The 22,283-nt window shown below is 32.3% G+C and overlaps 3 protein-coding genes across 3 annotated transcripts; 1 reads left to right on the top strand and 2 right to left on the bottom strand.

Moving 5' to 3' along the window:
* Positions 1-396: 396 nt before the first annotated feature.
* HELRODRAFT_159898 (hypothetical protein) lies at positions 397-1,647 on the bottom strand (the record flags this gene model as incomplete). Its single annotated transcript, XM_009016942.1, has 2 exons — positions 397-1,487; positions 1,581-1,647. The coding sequence occupies 2 exons, from the start codon at positions 1,645-1,647 to the stop codon at positions 397-399; spliced, it is 1,158 nt and encodes a 385-aa protein (XP_009015190.1).
* An 8,556-nt stretch (positions 1,648-10,203) lies between these two features.
* On the top strand, positions 10,204-12,094 carry HELRODRAFT_159897 (hypothetical protein; the record flags this gene model as incomplete). Its single annotated transcript, XM_009016941.1, has 5 exons — positions 10,204-10,245; positions 10,994-11,144; positions 11,446-11,537; positions 11,664-11,808; positions 12,054-12,094. 5 exons carry the CDS (start codon positions 10,204-10,206, stop codon positions 12,092-12,094), a joined length of 471 nt encoding a protein of 156 aa, XP_009015189.1.
* A 1,527-nt stretch (positions 12,095-13,621) lies between these two features.
* On the bottom strand, positions 13,622-21,434 carry HELRODRAFT_188188 (hypothetical protein; the record flags this gene model as incomplete). Its single annotated transcript, XM_009016940.1, has 21 exons — positions 13,622-13,897; positions 14,055-14,132; positions 15,147-15,287; positions 15,636-15,686; positions 15,832-15,930; positions 16,177-16,276; positions 16,512-16,599; positions 16,806-16,916; positions 17,185-17,260; positions 17,514-17,582; positions 17,718-17,792; positions 18,226-18,293; positions 18,388-18,470; positions 18,675-18,872; positions 19,205-19,283; positions 19,624-19,792; positions 20,016-20,069; positions 20,305-20,478; positions 20,544-20,660; positions 21,025-21,129; positions 21,387-21,434. 21 exons carry the CDS (start codon positions 21,432-21,434, stop codon positions 13,829-13,831), a joined length of 2,052 nt encoding a protein of 683 aa, XP_009015188.1. The 3' UTR covers positions 13,622-13,828.
* Positions 21,435-22,283: the final 849 nt, after the last annotated feature.

Genomic DNA, 22,283 nt, shown 5'->3' with positions numbered 1-22,283 from the left:
GTAGTTAATGAATAAAAAAAGTTTATTTTGGGAAGAAATCGTTATCGATGCAATGTTGTCTTATGCGTTAAAACTTAAACATTTTATAAACGTTTATTTGTTTAAGCTGGCAATTCAGGATGCATTTGTTACAAGAACAAAAATAAAACGGTTTGAATATTCAAAGCGTTTATTGCAAAATAATGATTCCAAAATATTAAAACACGTAAAAATTTTGAATCAAAATGCATAAAAATCGTAAATGTTTTAAAAAAATATCTTTTAAACATTAAACACGTCAAAAAATTTTATTTAAAACTTTGAAAATGAAGAAGAATATTATGAAAAATCAACAACCCATATAAATAATGGTTTTCACGCTGGCTGGTAGAGGTTACTTGGTCATATCAAACATATTCAAAGACATGTCAATTTATCAACGTCCCAAACGAGCCCTGGAGAGCAGGGCATCACGTAACATTGCCCCCACTGAGAACACTGCACAAATTTAGTTCTGTCTCCCTCGTATGGAAAGTAAAATAATTTGAGTACGGCGTTGGCCGATATGCATGGATTATTATCACCGCAGTTGTATCCAGTATTGTTGGCATTTCCGATAGTTTTTGTGGTGGCGACTGTTACCGCTGATCGCGTAATGGTGGCTTTATCATTTGGCCTAATGGTAGTTGTTTCTTTAACATTTGGTTTAGTGGTGGTGGTGGCTTTATCATTTGGCCTAATCGTAGTTGTTTCTTTAACATTTGGTTTAGTGGTAGTGGTGTTTACTTTACTATTTGGTTTAGTGGTAGTTGTGGCTTTATCATTTGGCCTAATGGTAGTTGTTTCTTTACCATTTGGTTTAGTGGTAGTGGTGGCTTTATCATTTGGCCTAATGGTAGTTGTTTCTTTACCATTTGGTTTAGTGGTGGTGGTGTTTACTTTACCATTTGGTTTAGTGGTAGTTGTTTCTTTACCAATTGGTTTAGTTGTTTCTTTACCATTTGGCTTAATGGTAGTTGTTTCTTTACCAATTGGTTTAGTTGTTTCTTTACCATTTGGCTTAATGGTAGTTGTTTCTTTACCATTAGGTTTAGTTGTTTCTTTACCATTTGGCTTAATAGTAGTTGTTTCTTTACCAATTGGTTTAATGGTGGTGGTTATCCCAGCATTTGCGCGAGTGGTAGCTGTCGTCTTTGTAGTGGCGGCTGGTGTTAGTTTATCTTTTGTAGTAATCGCAGTAGCTGGTTTTTTAGCTGAGGTTACGACGTCTTTTGCTTTTTTGGTAGTAATCGCGACGAAGAGTTTTCGTGTGGATGGTTTGTCTTTGATACTATGGCCATCATCATCATCAACTTTGTCATCGTCATCATTATCACCATCATCACTACCTTTTCCATCATCATTCTTACCATTACCATCATCATTTTTATTATCACCATCATCATTTACTTCGTTACCATTACCACCGTTATCGTCATCATTGTTTCCAGTTTTGACTCCATTATCATCTGCAAAAATTGAAAATATAAAATTTAGTTTTTCTTTTTTTTTCTCAAAAGTCACTGGAGAATGTCATTTGAAAAAAAAATGTTTTTTCTCACCTTCGGCTGGCTGGCCTATCACCGCAGCGAGGAGGCTAAACATTAGCACAAGTGTCAGTTTATTCATCGTTTCAACGCCAGATCTAAATATAATTAAAACGTAAAATTAACAAAAATTACACTTATGAATTTCACGAAATGAACGTTTCAAAATCAAAATTATAATATTTCATGTGAAAGTTATTGAAAAAGTGCAAGTGCTCTATGTTTGCTGTTGAAAACTCTAAAAAATACTAAAAAAATTGTTGCTAAATTCAATTAAAAATGAATATAATTTAATTAAAAAAAGCAAAAACCTTTTCAAGCTAGTAACAAACAGGTATGTTCTGACCAATCTTTTTCAGATGAATTCACGACAACACCATTACTTTATATACACTTTCACAACCGAATTAATCATATCCTTTGTGATGGATGACTATTAAATTCCTAAATTGCACATGCACACGCTCGTGTTATTAAACAAACCTACACGAGAAAAAAATTTCAAATTTTATTTAAGTAACGTAAATTTCGAATTTGTAATAACTCGGGACTTTTGTCACTAGTCCATTCATCAATACATGTTAATTTATTTGCAACTGGCATTAGCGTGTAAGACATATTTATTTATTTGCAGCTGGCATTAGCACACACACCACACAAACAAACACACACACAAATACACCGCAAATACAAATACACAACACACATACACATACATACACAAATTATAACACACACACACACCACACACAATGATGAATTATAAGGTCTGAATAATGAGGGAATGTATTTAAATTTTTGAAAAATAATTTTTATCGACTTATAATGAGACCATTGTGTGAAGTTGACTCAACGTTACATAACATTAATAATAATAATAACAATAAAAAATTGTTGTAAATTTGTTGTAATAATGCAGTTGCTATAACTTACAACAATATCACAAATTGTTAAGATGAAATGAATTGATAATGAATAAAATAAGTAATTTTACTATTTGTCCGTATTCAATATATTTTAATTTATTTTAAAAAAACAAACAGTTTATTAAATTTGTCAAACTTCCACTCTAACAAGTTAGTGATTCTAAATTAGAATTCTATAGCTAAAAAACATGGATATATATAATGAATATGGCAAATCTCATATGCATATATATATATATATATATATATATATATATATATTTACAATATTCTATAAATTCTACCAAATGTTTGGCGTTAATATGTTTGTAGTTAGAAATCTCTAAGGCTAACTTCACGACTACTCTTCTATAAAAAGTCTATTTGATTTCTAACGATTGCTAACCTAGGGAGTACATGGTGTTCAGTTTATAGTGTTAGTGGAAATTTATCTGAAATATCTATCTAAAATCATAAATTTTCAATAAATTTATCTTTTTCTCAAATTTGAAAAAACGATAATGAAAAGCAACATCACTCTGTACACTTTTATTTGTTATTAATTAACTAATATTAAGTTGGTACGCTTAAATGCTTTTTAGCAAAAGAAAAAACACAAAGTGGTTTGAGTTTTAATGCTTTATTTAAAATAACAATTTTTAAAGTTTAGTAATTGTAAAATTTCTAATTTAAAAACACTGTTAATAGTCTGAAATATTTTCCAATAAACATAAATTCTTTTTTAAAATTTAACATCTAGATGATAGCCATAGATCATAGCCATAGATGATAGATCATTTGAGCGTTATGAAAATAATAAAGTATATTGTAACAAGTGTATTGCACCAATAAACATAAAATGCTTTGCGCTCATGTGCAGTTCTTAACAACATCATTCCAATGAAGGTATGCAGGGCAAGTCATCACATAACATTGTCCCCATGCAGAGCATTGAATGAATTTCGTTGTGTCTGCACTATACGGATAGTAGTACCCGTTCACAGCAGTGTTAGTAGTGTTGCAAGGACTATGGTTACCACAGTCGTATGTGTTACTTGAGCCACTCGAACCGGAACCTTTGTTATTTTTAAAAGTTCATTTATAATAAAATTTATTTTTTTCATTCAAGTGCTGTATGAAATGTTATTTGAAATAAAAAATTATTTCACCGGAATAGCCGCGGTCGGCAGAGCACAGCGCCGCAGCACAGAGACCACAAAGCAGCACCAAAGTGAGGTTGTTCATCTTTTCGGTCTGTCACGTTGGATTGGATTTGTTACGTTATGTATGAACTTCATGGAGAAAAATTTTAATATATTATAATAATTGAACATCAAATGTAAATATATGAAATTCTATTTACGAAACACTTTGAGACATTTAACCCAACTGAAACCTTATACCATGAAACTAAAACCTTATATCCATGCCTCGTACACAAACTCTGAAAATTTTAAATAATTATTTTACAATAATAAATGAAGCACAAACTTTGGAATCTTTTAGATTGTCACAAGCAACCACTGATCTGGTGGATTTATGATAATCTCATCTCTTTATATACAAACTTTCACGGCTGACTAAACCTTACCTTTCTCCATCATTACTATATGACATTGGACGTTTGTGTAACTATTTGAAATAAGATACTTTGATATGATATATTTTGTATGTCTTACAAACATGAGCGTGGGCCTATGTTTTGTATAAATGCAGCTGAAAAATTGTGAATAATTGTTCAGCGGTGTGGTGGTGCAAAAACTTAGGTCCGTCTGCTCAATGCATGAGGCCCGCAATAATTGTGTTTAGTTGAGTTTTTTGTCTGAGATAACTTTAAATTTTTGCTTATTTAACATCATATCATAACATCATAATTTTAAGTCCTCAATTAGAAACCTGTATTTTATAAATATTTTACACAAAGAATATCCCGCCTTTTAGCTACTTTATTTAATTTAACTACTTGTTTGAGTTAAGTTTTAAATTTTTTGTCAAACTTTTTCTGCTTGGGTACACGTTCTGTGAACAAACAGTTTTAGTTGGATATATGTCAAACAAATCAGAAAAAAGATTTTTTTTTTCACAAAACCCCCGCTCAAATATGTAACATAATTAAACAATTTTTTACTTCCTCGCTGATTGACTTCATTTCAAATTTAATGATAATAGTCACTTATATCAAGAAAATTACAAAAATAAATCATTAACAGTTGCAATTATTTATAAATATGTGTCAAAAACTGTAACTGCTATTTTTTGGTAACTGCTAAATATAAACGTGTAGACACTAGTGTAAGTTTTTATTCATATTTTATACTAGGGGCCGATAACTTAGGGTATATGAATTAGAAATACAGTTGGACCTCCGTATAAAAAATTGATGGTTACAGAAAAAAAATTTCATTATAGAGAATTTGTCCAGGATAAAATTTTATATCGCAATATATTTATGAAAAACAACCTAATTTAATTTGATAACAGAAAGTAATAATACATGGTATAATTGGAAAAATTAAAGTTTTAAAAGTGAAATTTATTCTTTGCTCCATGCAACGATGATTCCGATTCCATTAAAATCATGGGAGGATTCGTAAAAATAACTAGAATACAAGAATAAGAAACAATAAATATGGTTCTGGAAAATTAAAAGAATGCAAAATGCACCAAATTTGTCATATAGAGGTTTTCGTACTATAAAAGTTCGTTATAAGAAGGTCCGACATTTTATTCAAATATATATATAAATATGATGGTACGGCCCGCAAGAACCAAAATAATTTCTAACCTGGCCCCTTATAAAAGAAAGTTACTCGATCCCCTGGTTCAAATCGCCTAAAATTGTTAAGCTGAGCAACCTCGAAACTACGCAATATAATGGTTAAAAATTGAACTAAACACTGTTGTTAACATTCTTAAAGCACGAATGGAAATGATCAGCGACAGTAGTTTACTATGAAGAACATTTATTAGGATCACGTGCGTTGCAAATATTACTAATAATAAAAATAATAATAAAAAATTTTATACTATCATAACAACAACAACAACTTGAAAAACAACAACATTATTTTTATTATTATTATTATAACAATAATAATAATTTATAATAATATTATTATTATTTACAATGATAATGATAATAATAATAATGTTAATGAGTTAGATAATAATGGCCTTAATGTTTTGACCTATCATTAAGGCAAATTATGAATATATAAAATTGTGAAAAAAAAGAAGAAGCGAAAGAAGAATGAAAATAATAAAAATAAATTAGTAACAACAATAATTTAAATAATTAGGTAAATAATAATAACATGAATTGTTGTAATGACATTGTTGTAGTCGTTGAAATGTGGATGGCAGTGGTTGTAAAAAAACAGCAATAACAATAATAATAATAATATTATTATTATTAATATTATAATTAAATAATAATTATAATGGTGATGGTGGTGATAATATGGTAGCAATACTGGTGAAGAATGTTTTAAAAAATGATAATAAATAAAATTACATTATAATTTTTAATTAAGAATAAAAATAATAATAAAATCTTGAAAATAATATCAATAATAATAAGAGAACGAAAAAATTACGGAATATTCCTAACGCTCCATTGTTAGCTAAAATGATAGTCGCATTGGGCATGCGCAGTGCTGCGCAACGCTTAGCTTCACAATTCGTGTGTCTGTGTGTGTGTGGGTGTATGTGTGTGGTGTGTGTGTGCGTGCGTGCGTGATGTCTGTGTGTGTAAAACTGAATAGACGACATCTCATGTTTAATGGAATGGAATTAGTACATCTTAAAATTGTCCAAGCACCACTAGAATTACTGCCGTATTTCAATAGAGACTGAAGCGTTTTATTTATAGGGTTTTAGGTATTCTTACTAGTTTTTTTTTCAATTTCCAAGGCTTGATTTAAGTTTGTAATACTAATTATTGTCGAACATCTCGTAACCCTTAGTGCGCCCAACATATTTAAAGCTAAATGTGATTCATCTGTCGTCCGTGCAGTTTTGAAGATAACCGACAAAAATTTCTTAAATTTTTTTCTATTTTGAGTACTAGACGCTAGAGAAACGTGCATAGCTGAGCTTTGAAAAATTTCAATGAATTATTTTGATTTTAATATGAAAAATATTTTGAAATTATTGTTAAAGAAAATGAAACTTTTATCTATTCAACTACCAGGATTTTCAAAGCGTTCGAAGAAAAACAAGCTAAATGAGATATGTAGATTTTTATTTGACTGATGTTTGCTTGAAAAATTCTCTTGTACTTGCCTTATATAAAATGTTTGATTTGCTATACTATATAACTGAGAAGAAACCCTTAGATATAGATAGGAAATCTGTGATGTTGGTTATGGAATATTTCAACAAATCAATAATAAGCACTCCGAAAGAACATAGCAACGTGTTAACGTGAATGTTACATATCGTTCTGCCGCACGCTAACTAGCAAGTAGTCATGACAGAAAACGCAGGTAACAAGTAGACAATTGCAAAAATGCTTTGGGTAAAAAAGTGCTGTGCTGACTTAACAAGGGTATATTATTTAATCTTGTATTGTATAAATTATTGAAAAATATATCACCACTTTATTCTGTAGCACAAACTCTCCTACGAAATCCGACGACGAGATTTTAAAAATGGATAAGATAAACCAATTTTCCAAAATTATTTTACTGCCAAAGTACTTAATTTCAAAAAATCTGAAAGAATTTAGAGGAATTTTGTTAAATTCTCCATGAAAAAAAGATTTTTCGAAATAACATGCAAACAGATCGCTATAAAGGGCACTAGTTTAAGTAAAGTTACATAGTAACCGATGTAAAGTTACCTATGTACCTACATTGCTTTTCTCGTGTTACTCAAGAGAGTCAACAACAGTACAAACATTGTACATGATAGGAGAGGATATGATAAGAAATGATATGATATGAAATGATAGGATATGAAATCTTAAGAGCAATCAAACGTTTTTGTTGAAATCTCATTATTGTTTAATAAAATTAATTGATCAATATTTACTTCACTCCGGTTTTACTGTCTGATCAATGTTTTCTACGTACGCATGTTGTTTATATTTTATTGTCTCATAGTTTGTCTCAGAGTAACAACAGTAGTGACGGAGTTGGTTGGATTTTATAGAAGAATATTCCATTTAAATGTTTATTATGTCCGGTTTGTCATCTCGGTAATTTTTAAGACCGGTCACATGTCTTTAGAGTCAGATTCCGAACAAATCCCATAAAGTAGGACCTCGCTAAACATTGCTCCGACTCATCACATTGAACATTGACGGAACTGTATGAATTTATTCATCTTTTTCAGTTATCTTACGTTTCCTTCAAAAAATTAACATATTTCATCAACCTGTTTGTTATTTCAAAAGTTTATTTATTATAAAATTTAACTCTTCATATAAGTGCACTAAGAAAAGTTATATAAAATAAAAAATTATTTCACCGCATAACTCCACTGCAGATAGACTACAAATCAACAGGAGTGTCAGGTTCCTCATCCTTTCAGTCTGTTACGTTAAATTTAATTTGTTGTAGTTATAAAATCAAATTAATAAAACTTTTCATAAAATTTATTGAAAATAACATTAAATTAACATAACAATTGAAAACAAAATATAAATAAATATATGAATTTTTATTTACGAAACACGTTAAGACACCTAACCCAACCGAAACCTTGAGAACAAACTCAGAAATTTTTAAATAATTTTGTAAAACAATTTATGAAGTACAAACCTTGATATCTTCTAGATTTTCACAAGCAAGACAAGATTGTCTACTGATCAAACTTGCTCCGGTGAATTCATGAAAATCTCATGGCACAATATAATATAATCACGACTGACTAAATCTTATCTATCTCTATTATTACTATATTACATTTGACGTTTATATCACTAATTGAAATAAGATCACTAATTGAAATAAGATTTTGTATAAATTTTATATGTGTAAAAATGCAGCTGAAGTATCGAGAATAATTGTTTGGCGGTTGCTTAATCCCTGGCTCAAACAGCTAATAATTTTTGAACTGCAAATTCAAGGGCAAAACTTCATGTTATACTTCATGTTACGTAAAGGAATTGGTACGTCTTAGAATCTTCTAAACACCATTTGAAACGGGTTACTGATTAATCTTAATAGAGGCAAAATGCGTTTTGCTTGTGGGGTTTTAAAAAATTTTTTTTCATTTACCAGGACTTGATGTAAGTTGCAGACATCTCAAGCCTCTCCAGTGCATCTAAAATATTCAGCGCCGAATTCTCTCTACGCCACTGATACTATCTAAATATTTATTATCATCTGATATTATCTCCTAGTGCCGTGACGTTTATAACTTTATTTAAAACAATTTTGTTTCTTCAAACCCTCAAACAATATTCAGTTCAATTTCAAATTTGAACGAAGAACAAATATTATGATAAAAGAAAACCAAACATTAAAACGTTTCAGGTAAGAAATCAACACCCACTACAAAACAAATTCCGTGAATTTATGCCTATTAACACGTATCAACGCTTAAAACAAATGGTACATATTACAAAGTAAATGTGAGCATTTATTTATTTTATTTTAGTAGTATACAAATTAGCTGCCAAAACATTTTGCCTAAAACTCTGAAATTAATGTAGATAGATTGATCTTGTAAAGGTAATGCTTCAAACGATAAAACGGGCTGAACCATTTTGGCATTCATTTGTCAAAAACTTCGTTTTTTCATTCTTTGTCGACACTAAATTCTCACACCAGTTTGGCATCCTAATCACGTGACTTTTTAAAACTTGTTCCATCACGTTAATGCATTTTGCAGCAGTACCGTAGCAAATGCATTTTTATTTTAATTGGTTGAAGGACTCATGTGATCAATACAGCAGGAATTTGAAGCACATTTTGTACCAAGCACTCATTTATTCATGGTACCCAAAGTTTATCTGCATCTACAATAAAACTTGAATCATACTAATGCAATTCTTAACGAAACAGGGGAAAGTAATTGGTTAACTTTTCCTAATTTTTGTTCTAACAACATCCAACTCTTAAAAAGTAAATGGCTCCATTTTGTGGTTCAGTGTTTCACGGCTACAGGTTTTCTACCATGATGTTCAAATGTAACATGTTGCGATTTTTTGCAATGCAGTTTTCTTTTTTAAACTGTAGTTTACTGAAACTTTTAAGAAAGATTTTGATATGCGCGTTTGGTTTGGGCGTGAACAATTTCAACATGTGTGTTGGGTCAAAAACAAACTTATATTTTCAATGCAACTGTTTGATGTTTACATTCAAATTTGGTTGAAATTTTCAAAAAATTTCATCAGTTTTTATAAAAAATTTATTTTTAATGTTCGTAAAATTGTTGAAATTTGATTTCATACATTTGTTTTAACAAATATATAAGGAGTTTTACCAATTTTTTAATTTTAAAAAATGTTTAATTTTTCATAACACATACCTAACCCACACATACACACGGCATACACACCACAAACACACACACACGCACGCGCGTATTTAAAATTATAGAGAACAACAATTTAAAACATTTTATAATTAAATTTTCACATGTGTGTTTGCAATAACTCATGCCTGCTTTTTAAACAAACAACATTTGAAATAAAACCTAATACGATTAAAGTTAGCAAAAAAAGTATATAAATATATATATATACGTGGCAACACCTTTCAAAGATTCGTTGAATTGAAAATATGTGCTCCATCAATTTATTCATTTTTGCCTTCACGATTCTGGTTGGGTCGATCCATTCCTTGGGTTAGGTAAAATTTTTCTGAAATTTTAATTATTAATCAATCATTTATATTACAATTTTTTTTAATATTTGTTTCCAAGAAAAAATAATCGACCTGGGTATAATTCATATTTTTTCTTATATTTATTTGGCCCAAACACTCATTTATTTAAAAAAATTTTAAATTGATCAATCAATTAGTTTATAAAGCGCTATTTCCACGATGTTCAATCAATTTTACAAACGGATGGGTCCTTAGATCTGTTCTGAGCTTCGTAAATAAAATAAGATGAATAAATTTTTTTAGAAAATGGATATATAGCAAGCCGACCATGCAAAGTTAATTGTCGCCATTCTAACTTATGCTCCAACTGTGTTTGTTCTCGTGTTGGTTAAATTTTTAAAAATTTTTAAATTTAGTAAAAAAATATGCAAACACATACGAGTATAAACTTACTTATAATAATAATAGTAAGCGTAGTAGTAGTAGTAGTAGTAGTAGTAGTAGTAGTAGTAGTAGTAGTAGTAGTAGTAGTGGTAGTAGTAGTAGTAGTAGTAGTAGTAGTAGTAGTAATAGCAGAAAAGAAGTAATAGTAGCAGTAGTAGTAGTTTACAATATATATAAATATTTATTGAAGTTCTTTTACTTTTTTTTCAACAAGACCTTGCTAACAATTAAATAAATTAATTTAATATACTGCTTTCGTCAATATTTCTATTATATGTACTACAATTAACTGAACTGGCAGTGGTCAAATTTAGTGTGTCAAGAGAATGAATTCTGCGGGTTGGACGCAGCCGATTTGATGCGCTATTACCAAATGTGGACTTGCTACGAGCCTGTGCTGAACAAGGATAACAACCAGTTTTATTTGCATCCAACAGATCGAAGTGAATATGGTCAGGAAATCTTTTGTTTATTTTTTCCAACATTTTAAAGTAGAAACAGCACTGAATGATGATTGTTTTATGTTGTGATGCCTTGGTTTTGAGTTGCAGAGATCCAATTCAAGCGAGAAAAATTTCCTCATATAACACGCAAATGTATGATAAGCATATCTTTTGATCAACGATTGCGGTCATTTTTTAGTGAGAGGTTTAAGGTAAAAATGTTCGTTTTTTCATAACAAATCCTATTGATGTTAATAAATGCGTAGAGAATACTACAAATCAATTTTTGCACTGCTTCATATTTTCAAAGAGGGACTCAATTACCGAGAAACCAAGCCGTGCAAGAAAAACTGCAACAATGTCGTTGAGTGTTCCAACTGCAGATGCGCTGGTGAAACTTGGGTAGTAACGATTGAATTCTTTTAAAAAATAAAAAAAATAATACAACCTTTCACATTTTAAAAAAAAATTTATTCTTATTGTTTCAAAGGTCAAAATTAATTCCTTTTTTTTTGTTATTAACCAAAGCCGTCAGATTTGAATTGCAACGAGGGTGAATTTTGTGGCGGAATTGAGGCGAGAGGGGCGTTTGGTGGTTATGATATTGCATGGGCCTGCTATGCGGCAACGTGGAATCCAAGTGTCAAAAATTTTGAAAATTATGTCTTCACAGGTCATTCGCAAGTTTAAAATACCAACTGCTTCATTCAGTTGTGGCCTGCAGTAATTCAGTCGTGGCCTGGTCTATTAATAATAAAATCTTGAGTTTTTTTGATAATAAAAAGTGTTCTCTTGAAAATTCTTAAATTTGTTTTTACGTCGAATGTATTATGTTTAAAGATTAAAATTTAAAAACAATTGAAAATTTTCTCAAATCAACACACACGCACGCACGCGCACACACAAACATACGGTTAGGGATTAGGTTCATCAAGAAAGCAACATATATTTTAAAATAAAAAAAAACTTAGGCATGGCGACTTCGATATTATCTAACCTTATTTTGAATCTTTCAAAATCAGCCGTTTTTTGGAACGAACGAGATTCAGGACCTAGAAGATATAAAATGTGTGTGTGTTGTGTGTGTGTGTGTGCGTGTGCGTGCATCTTTGCGTATAGAAGTGTAATCTGTTTTACAACGCATGATATATTTAAGGTCCGTCCAGATAAAACCCGAGTTTCGAAAAACACAGGGCGCAATGAAAACAATAAAAAATAACTTATTTGTGAATAATAACAAAAACAAATAATAATAATAACAATAATAATAACAACAAGAGTAATTATAACGATGATATCCACACAACAAAACAAAACACAATATAAATAAAAAAGGTTCCGAAAGAAGATGGCTTGGAAATAAACATCCCTATTATTATTATTTTATTATTATTATGAAAAAAAGGCATATAAAATTATATTAAACATAATCAATCGAAATAAAACAAAATTTTGTTTTATATATATATGTAATGTATATATATATATCTCGAAAACTAAACAAATACTATAGTAATAATAAAAATAACAATAGCAACAGCAAAAAAAATAATAATAAATTAATTATTGATTTTTTTGTAGTAATAGTAGTAGTAGTTTAGTAGTAGTAGTAGTAGTAGTAGTAGTAGTAGTAGTAGTAGTAGTAGTAGTAGTAGTAATAGTTAGTAGTAGCAGTAGTAGTAGTAGTAGTAGTAGTAGTAGTAGTAGTAGAAGTAGTAGTAACAGTAGTAGTAAAAAAATAACAGCATTAATAACAATAACGAAATATTGAAAACAGCAGTAGTAGTCAGTAGCCTGTAGACTTGAGTGTAAATTGATGAACAAGATTTATAAGTAAATAATACTAAGGCACGTGATGCGTTTAATATTAACATATAATTTACGTGTTATTAACATAATATGAATAATTAATTACAAATATTAATGTATTTATGCTTTTTATCGTTAATAAAATAAATTTCTGAACGAATTTTTTAAATATTTTCTAATATATAATCATGATTTAATAATAAATCATCAAAAATGGATTATAATGTATTTAAAATATTAAAAGACACTTAGATGAAAAGGCTTCTTTAATATTGTGAAATGAAACATTTGAAATTCCGAAAAAAAAAAAACAAATAAAATTTACAAACTCAAATAACTAAATATGCCAAAAAAACGCAAACTGATTGATGTAGAGTGACAGTAAATCAAAAAAAAATTGTATCTACAAAGAAACTAATCGGTTTCCTGACTAATAATAACAACAAAAAATATTAAATCAATTACAAACATGATAAACAGTAGAAGAAATATTGAAAAACATTGCAATATAAAAAAAATTAAGTATTGATACATCACAATCAACATCGTCTTCATCGTTAACCTTATCACCATCCATCATCGTCATAGTCTTTATCATCGGCTTCATCGTCTTCATCATCTTCATCACTCAGGCCAAAAAAACCCAAAGTTCAAATTATCGAATTGCAAAAAAATATTATTCACAAATTATTTTTTTTTAAATACAATTACCAAAATCTCACCCTAATTATTGTTAATCGCTTTCGTCAATGATACCTACATCATATCATACAGTACTGACGTGAAAGATGAAAGATATATATATATATATATCATGATATACGAAAATATAGGCATGTAGATATCATGATACACGAACAACAATATGCATATATCAGGATACGTTACTCCAATTCGATGAGAACATCTTCGGCACTGACCGTAGCTCCGACCTTCACATTCAACTTCTTGATCTGTCGGATTAATAACAAGCGCTCGTACACACACGCACACACAGACAAATACACACACGTACACACAGACATGTACACACAGACAAGTACACACAGACAATCTCGCACAAGTACACACACACACACACGCACACGAGCACGCACAATCGATGCAAACCTTGCCCTGAATGGCAGCAGTCAGACTGTTCTGCATCTTCATGGCTTCCAAAACAAGGACTTCCTGTCCTTCGGCGACCTGCGTTCATCACCATCGTCATCACCATCATCATCGTCATCATCATCATCACCAACATTACGATCATCATCCTTATCAAACATGGAAACTATTGATAAATCTAACTAAACAACCAACCAGCTAACAAACAGCCAGACAGTCAAACAGACCAACCCACCAATCGATCAATCAATAAGTCAACAGCCATTCAATCAACAAGCCAATTAATAAAAATAATAATGATAATAAAAATAATAATGGGAACAGATCTTTTATTTTTCATCAAATGCCTAAAATCAATAATTAATTAATTAATAGAGAAATAGTCATGATTGAAACAAAATTAAAATAAAATCATAATCATCATAGTTAGTCATCATTGCTCTTTATTTAAAATAAAATAAGTACAGCGATGATAAGATCGTTATGAAAATTGATTAACGCATTGTTCCATATAGCGTCAGAGGCACCCAGATAAACAACCAATCAATCAAAAATCTGACCAACCAATCAGTCAATCAAAAAACTGACCAACCAATCAGTCAATCAAAAAACTGACCAACCAATCAGTCAATCAAAAAACTGACCAACCAATCAGTCAATCAAAAAACTGGCCAACAAATCAGTCAATCAAAAAACTGACCAACCAATCAGTCAATCAAAAAACTGGCCAACCAATCAGTCAATCAAAAAACTGGCCAACCAATCAGTCAATCAAAAAACTGACCAACCAATCAGTCAATCAAAAAACTGACCAACCAATCAGTCAATCAAAAAACTGGCCAACCAATCAGTCAATCAAAAAACTGGCCAACCAATCAGTCAATCAAAAAACTGGCCAACCAATCAGTCAATCAAAAAACTGACCAACCAATCAGTCAATCAAAAAACTGACCAACCAATCAGTCAATCAAAAAACTGGCCAACCAATCAGTCAATCAAAAAACTGGCCAACCAATCAGTCAATCAAAAAACTGACCAACCAATCAGTCAATCAAAAAACTGGCCAACCAATCAGTCAATCAAAAAACTGACCACGTCTCCAACTTTGACGGCCACCGACTTGACAACCCCAGACATGGGGGCGATGACCAGGGTGTCCTTCTGTATCTTCACCTTCTTCGGCATGTATTTCTGCAGGTCTGAAACATGACGCTCGAGGACGTTGACCTCAAACTGGAATGGTGATGATGATGATGGTGGTGGTCATTACTGAACATGATTGTAATGATGATGATGATGGTGGTCATTACTGTAATCATTATCATCACTCGACGCTATCGTCATCATCGTTATTAAGACTATTATCATCATCGTCATCATCAGAGACGCCTCTTGTTCGTCGACAGCAGCAGTAGTAGAAGCAGCAGCAGCAGCCACGACCTCATCATCATCATCATCATCATAATCATCATCACCATCATTATTATCATCATCATCATCACCACCATTATCATCACCGTCATCATCATCATCATCATTATCACCATCATCATCATTATCATCACCGTCATCATCACTTACCACTGTCCCTTCATATTGCACTTTCACATGTCCAACGTCATTGGCGATCAACTGTAGGAGAGTTTAAGGTCATCATCATCATCATCACCATCACCATCATCATCATCAAAACCACCGTTATCGTCATCAAAATCAACATCCTCATCGTCACGACCATCATCATCATCACCACCACCACCAATGACGTCATCATCACCTGATACAGTTCCGGCTGTCCATTCACGAGGACATTCAAGACGGGAGTTGAGAGGTTGAAGTTGTCGGCGATCGTCATTTCCTGCTCGTTCACCTTCACCTATTGAGTGAAAGAAAAAAACATTCACACACTCATTCATTCATTCAGTCAGTCAATCATTCATCAATTCACTCGTTTATTCACTGATTCACCAATTCATCCACTCATTCATTCATTTATTCGTTCATTCATCCATCCATCCATCTATCCATCCATCCATCCATCCATTCATTCATTCATTCATTCATTCATTCATTCATTCATTCATTGACTCGTTCATTCATCCAATGATTCAGTCCAACCGACATGGAAGACTTTGTTCTTCAATTTGATGTCCACTTTGAATGATTCCTCGCCATACCTCGATTCGAACGTCCAACGGTCAAGTCTGCCTTTTGCTATGTTGCTTTGTGATTGAAGCATTTGAAAATAAATAGGTCAATGAAACGTTAATACATGTAGATATGTCAACCAATAAACGTTCGAAGATAAACAAACCTTAAAAACATGAACCAATAGGCGTTTGAAGATTAAATAAAATTTAAACAGATCAACCAATGAGCGTTTGAAAACTAATCAAGATCAACCAATGAACGTTTGTCTATTACACATTTCAGCCAATAAAATTACGACTAACTCACTCGACGATGTTGATTAGGTCGTCCTTAACTTTTACGCAACTGGCGATACCGACCAATCTGAGTTTCTCATCCGGCTTTAGCATTTTGCCTAATTTGAGAGGAAAAAAATCAGGGTTGGTGAAAATAATGATGACGATGATGATGACGACGACGATGATGATGACGATGATGATGAGAATGGTGATAACGATGACGATGATGATGACGATGATGATAACGATGATGATAACGACGATGATAATGGGGATGATGATAACGATGACGATGAAATGACCTTGAAATAACTCAAATGACCTTGAAATCCGTTAGGGTAAACTTCGAAGAGGTACTTGGTGCTGATGTCACCCTTCACGAAGCGTTCCTCAGTGACGACATCTCTTAAGAGTGGGATGTTGTGCTTCACCCCTGGGTGATGATGATGTTGGTGGAGATGATAATGATGGTGGTGATGATGATGATGGAGATGATGGTGGTGACGATGATGATGATAGGGATGATGGTGGTGACGATGATGATGATAGGGATGATGGTGGTGACGATGATGATGATGGAGATGATGGTGATGTTGATGATGATGGAAATGATGATAAAGATGATAATAATAACGATAGTAATAATAATTACAAAAAACAACAATAATAATAATAATAATAACAATAATAATAATAATAACCCCTGATGACGTATGTATCTAACGCTTGTGCCATGGTCTTCAGGGCGTCATCTCTCGTTTTGCCGTACGTTACAAGCTGGGTTAGTGGTGTCGAACGTCATCATCATCATCGTCGTCGTCGTCATCATCATTATCATCGTCGTCATCATCATCATCATCATCGTCATCATCATCATCATCATCGTCATCGTCATCGTCACCAGCATCATCGTTATCATCATCATCATTATCATTATCATCATCATCATAATCCCCGTCATTATCATCATAACCATCATCACATCCTTATCATCATCGTCATCTCCATCGTCATCATCAACATGACCAACTTTACAGATCATAGAGTCGTAGTAGACACTGATGTCACTGCCCTCCGTTATGCCGCTGTCACAACGAACCTTCGTTGAGCGAATGAATGAATGAACAAACGAACAAACGAACGAACGACGAACAAACGAACGAACGACGAACAAACGAAAGAATGAATGAACGAATGAATAAATGAACGAACGAACAAATGAAAAAAAACTAACATTTGGCAGGTGTGTTGGTTCAATGTACCTGGACAGACGACCAATGGATGGAATGCCGAAATTCTTGTATGGGTCCTAGAGGAAAAATAATTGTATGTGTATGAGTGTGTATGAGTGTGTATCAAAGTGACTGGGTGTGTACAAAATGTGTATGTGTGAATAGGTAGAAGTTTGTAAATGTACAGTAAATGCATGCAAAACAATTTGTACGGTGTGTATATTTGTACACGGAATGTACGATGTGTATATTTATATGTACGACGTGTTTATTTGAATGTCATGTATTGATGTCTCGGAGTGTATAAATGTGTGGCAGTGTGTGTGTGTGTGTGTGTGTGTGTGTGTGTGTGTGTGTGTGTGTGTGTGTGTGTGTGTGTGTGTGTGTGTGTGTGTGTGTGTGTGTGTGTGTGAATATCCGGTAAGAAGCAGTAGCACAACCTTTGGCGGACCTGATCATCTGATGGACGATATCAATGCCGGTGATGCATTCAGTGATCGGATGCTCGACCTGCAGACGCGTGTTCATCTCCAGGAAGTAGAACTTCCGCTTGCTGTCAACTAAAAATTCAACTGTGCCTGTGTATAAGTTGTGTATAAAATGGGCGAGTTACTGAGTGAATGAAGAATGAATGAATGAATGACATCATTTTCACCATCACCATCATCTTACCAGCAGATGAATACTGGACAGATCTTGCCAACATGCACGCCTGTTCACCCATCTGTTTCCTCGTCTCAGGGTCAATGAAGGTACTACAAATGTACAGGCGTATGTGTGCGTGTATGTGTGTTTGTGTGTGTATATGTGTTTGTGTGCATGTATGTGTTGTGTACGTGCGTTTCTGAGTATATTTGTTGATTTAACAATTTTAACACCCACAACTCAACAATCTACTTTTAATAAATAAATAAACATCTGAGCAATTACGTGGCGGCACGCGCAACCGACCGACCGACCTTGGCGCTTCCTCGATCACTTTCTGGTTCCTCCTCTGAATGGAGCACTCACGCTCGTTGAGGTAGACAGCATTCCCGTGCGCGTCACACATGACCTGCACTTCGATGTGGCGAGGATTGTCGATGTACTTCTCGATCAGCATCCTGTCGTCTCCGTATGTAGAAGCTGCTTCCGTTTTCGAGATCTTGTATGAACTCCTGCCCGTGTGTGGGGGTGTACGTATGTGTGTGTATGCGTGTGTGTGTGTATGCGTGTGTGTGTATGCGTGTAAGCGTGCGTGTGTACGTGCGTGTGTGTGCATATTTGCGTCAAAAATTGATATCGATTTGATTATGAAGAGAAAGTTTCATAAAGTTTTATTTTTGGCGTAGATGACTAAAAGATGAACAAAAATAAAAAATGCTCATTGTTGATTAGGTGAATGAGCAGAGAAGAATGCATTGTTTAGCATCAAATTTTTTGGCTAATCAAAACTTCTCTGATAGTTAAAAATACGCTCCCATCCAAAAGGATACAAATCCCAACTGACCTGCACTCCTTGTCATTCCAGGCAATCCTCAATCCTCTTCCTCCTCCGCCAGCTGATGCCTTGATCATCACTGGATAGCCTGGTAGGTTAAATTCATTATTATAATTTGATTCATAAATTATGCTAATTAATTTTATTATATTCATTTTACAAAATTTGCCCAATGTTTATTATTACGCCTCATGAGTTATATGAGTCTATTTAATCACAACGTGAATAATATTGGCCAATTCAACAAGCAAAAAATTGAAGTAAACTTCAAATCAACCACAAGAACAAATGTGCATGTATATGATTGTGATTATGTTAATGTTTTGAGTGTTGTGTTGTTACTGAAACATAACAAACAACAACATCATAACAAACAACAACATAACAAAAAAGCTGTAACAACAACAACATCAGCGGCAACAACAAACCAATATCGTTGGCGACTTTGACGGCGTGATCTTCGTCCTTGACCTCCCCATCGAAGCCGGGGATCATGTTGACCTTGGCCTTCAGTGCGAACCTCTTACTCTCAATCTTATCTCCCATGGCTTTTATGGAGAAGCTGGTTGGCCCAATGAACATGCTACCCGCATCTTCCTAATACAAATTAACATTCTTCAATACAATATACTTAACAATTTTTACTAGGGTAACATAATGTGGTTTGCCCAGTGCATTAAATTATATATAGTACAAATATTACAATATATTTTAGAAATAAATTAACATAAATTATGCATGATATAATAATTCATACAATATAAAAATAATTTCGAACCAATCAAATCAATATAAATTCAACTAAATGGTTTGCACTAACAAGCATCTTGGCAAATTTCATGTTTTCAGACAGGAAACCGTAACCAGGGTGCACCTTATAAAGTTATTTTTAATTTCAATGAAGAGACTTGATCAGTTACAATTAATGGCCTTCTAGAATATTTAATATTTCAACATGGTTTTGAATGTCAAAAACAGCGTATCAACTGTTATTTCATCAAATAATAATACAATAAAATATATAGGGTACAAGTATAGATCACATAGATAAAACAAATAGATTTCATTGTTACAAATTATCTCATAAAGTTAAGCTTCAAAGCGCTAACAGCTTCAGATCCGGTTTTTTTGACAACATCCAAGATGGCTTCCATGTTCAGGTAACTTTGATTGACAGGTGCAGGCCCAATGCAGAATGCTTCATCGGCCATGTGAACGAATTTCTGGTAGAATGTTCGGATTTTAACAACATAAGAATTAAAGATTTGAGGGATGCTGTACAACTAATCAGTCAATGTAGGATGAATATTAGTAAGAATGCAAATGTAATAGAATGAAGTGAACTCACAGCATTTGAGTCGACATCACTGTGAATAGCAACAGTAGCTATGCCCAACCTTCTGCATGTTTCAATGACTCTACAGGCTATCTCACCTCTATTTGCAATCAAGATTTTCTTGAAAGTCTTTAGATATAATGAATAATTATAATTAAAAGTGGAACTAAATAATATAGTTTTAGTAGCATAAATAATCAAAACATCTGAAAAAAATATTTTTTATTAATTTCTTTATTAATACTTAGGTTTAAGGTTGGGGGAAAAGTCATATACATATCTGATGTTCATTTTATTTACTACAATTAAAATCCATAGCACCTCTTACCTCAATCTTTAGCTCATGTTTAAATTGCACTGTATAATAGAAAGGATAGTAAAATTTTACAAACTTATGATCATTTTAAAATGCCTGTTTTGTAATTGTATTACATATAATAGTACAATTGAATATATTAAATTATACAACTCATTCGTTTGACATATAACTGACTGATTCCCCTGGTTCAGAGCGATCATTCCAATAAATATTTTCCTTTGGAGTTGCCTGCGTTGAAAGTGCTCTGACAACTAGATTGCCATTGGAGTTCAGAAAGGCCTAGTTAAATTAAATTTTTAAAGAATTCACAGTTAATTTCATTATTTCTTGTGATAACAAGCCCAAGAAATAATAAATTATTAAAATATCATTCGATTACATTATTTTAACAAATTTAACTCTAAACTTAGCATTTATAAATTTTTGGAGTGAGAATAGCGAAATTATTTTTTATGCACTTTTTAATCTAGACCTGACAAAGATAGGTCACCCATACGAAATCACGGTATGAATAGTGTTAAAATTAAAAATTTAACCTTGTGAAGGCATGACATCGACTTCTTGCAACTTAATTGGAAGTACATATTATTAATTTATTTTTTCCAAAAAAAATTATTTGAAAAAGTTTCGCCTTTTTGAAAGAAATGTTCACCTTAATGAACCAACACTCGCAACTTGAACCTACAGCTGCTTATGCATTTAACTTTGACCTTTTGTTACTAGTTCTTCCTTCACCTTTCGTTTGCATCAGTGATGTGTGCAGCCAACAGCTTTCTACATTGAAAATTTTTATGAGTAAACTTCATGATCCCCATCTACACATAGAAGAAATGTTCCACAGCTGTATTTACAGATTTTTTTTTACCATACTAACAAATGTATTCGACATTACTCGAGCAAGAGACAGTGAGAAGTTTCAGGTACAATTAATCTTTTTTAAGGCTGGTAAAATCATTTTAAGACGTAAACTCATATAATTAGAATAAATATAACGGCCTTCGCTCATTTTTGACAGTCGAACAAGGAGCTTACTTCCAGAGGGAAATTGGAGGGGGATTTTTTATCGCCCAAGTCAAAAGTTACGATCGTATATTTACTAATTTCGGAATATTGCTTTTATTTAAAATTTCAAAATGTTTTAAAAGGTGATACTAGATGCTGTTTTAGGATAGATATTGCTGTATGACGGTTAAGTATCTTTGCATTTTAAATAAAAAAAATTTTTTGTGAACCACCAACAACACTTTTAACTCATTAACTGTAACAACACTAAACGACGACTAATTAGTAATTAAATTACTAAACTCTAATAATTAAGCTAAAACTAAACTCTACTGATTCTAATTACTAATTAAAATAAATAACAGATAACACTAACGAACATTAACAGATTAGACTACTAGAAACTACCAACCACTACACTACTACATACT

Source organism: Helobdella robusta, assembly GCF_000326865.2.
Source record: "Helobdella robusta unplaced genomic scaffold HELROscaffold_2, whole genome shotgun sequence".
Classification (NCBI taxonomy): domain Eukaryota; kingdom Metazoa; phylum Annelida; class Clitellata; order Rhynchobdellida; family Glossiphoniidae; genus Helobdella; species Helobdella robusta.
This window is presented reverse-complemented; position numbering and strand designations above follow the sequence as displayed.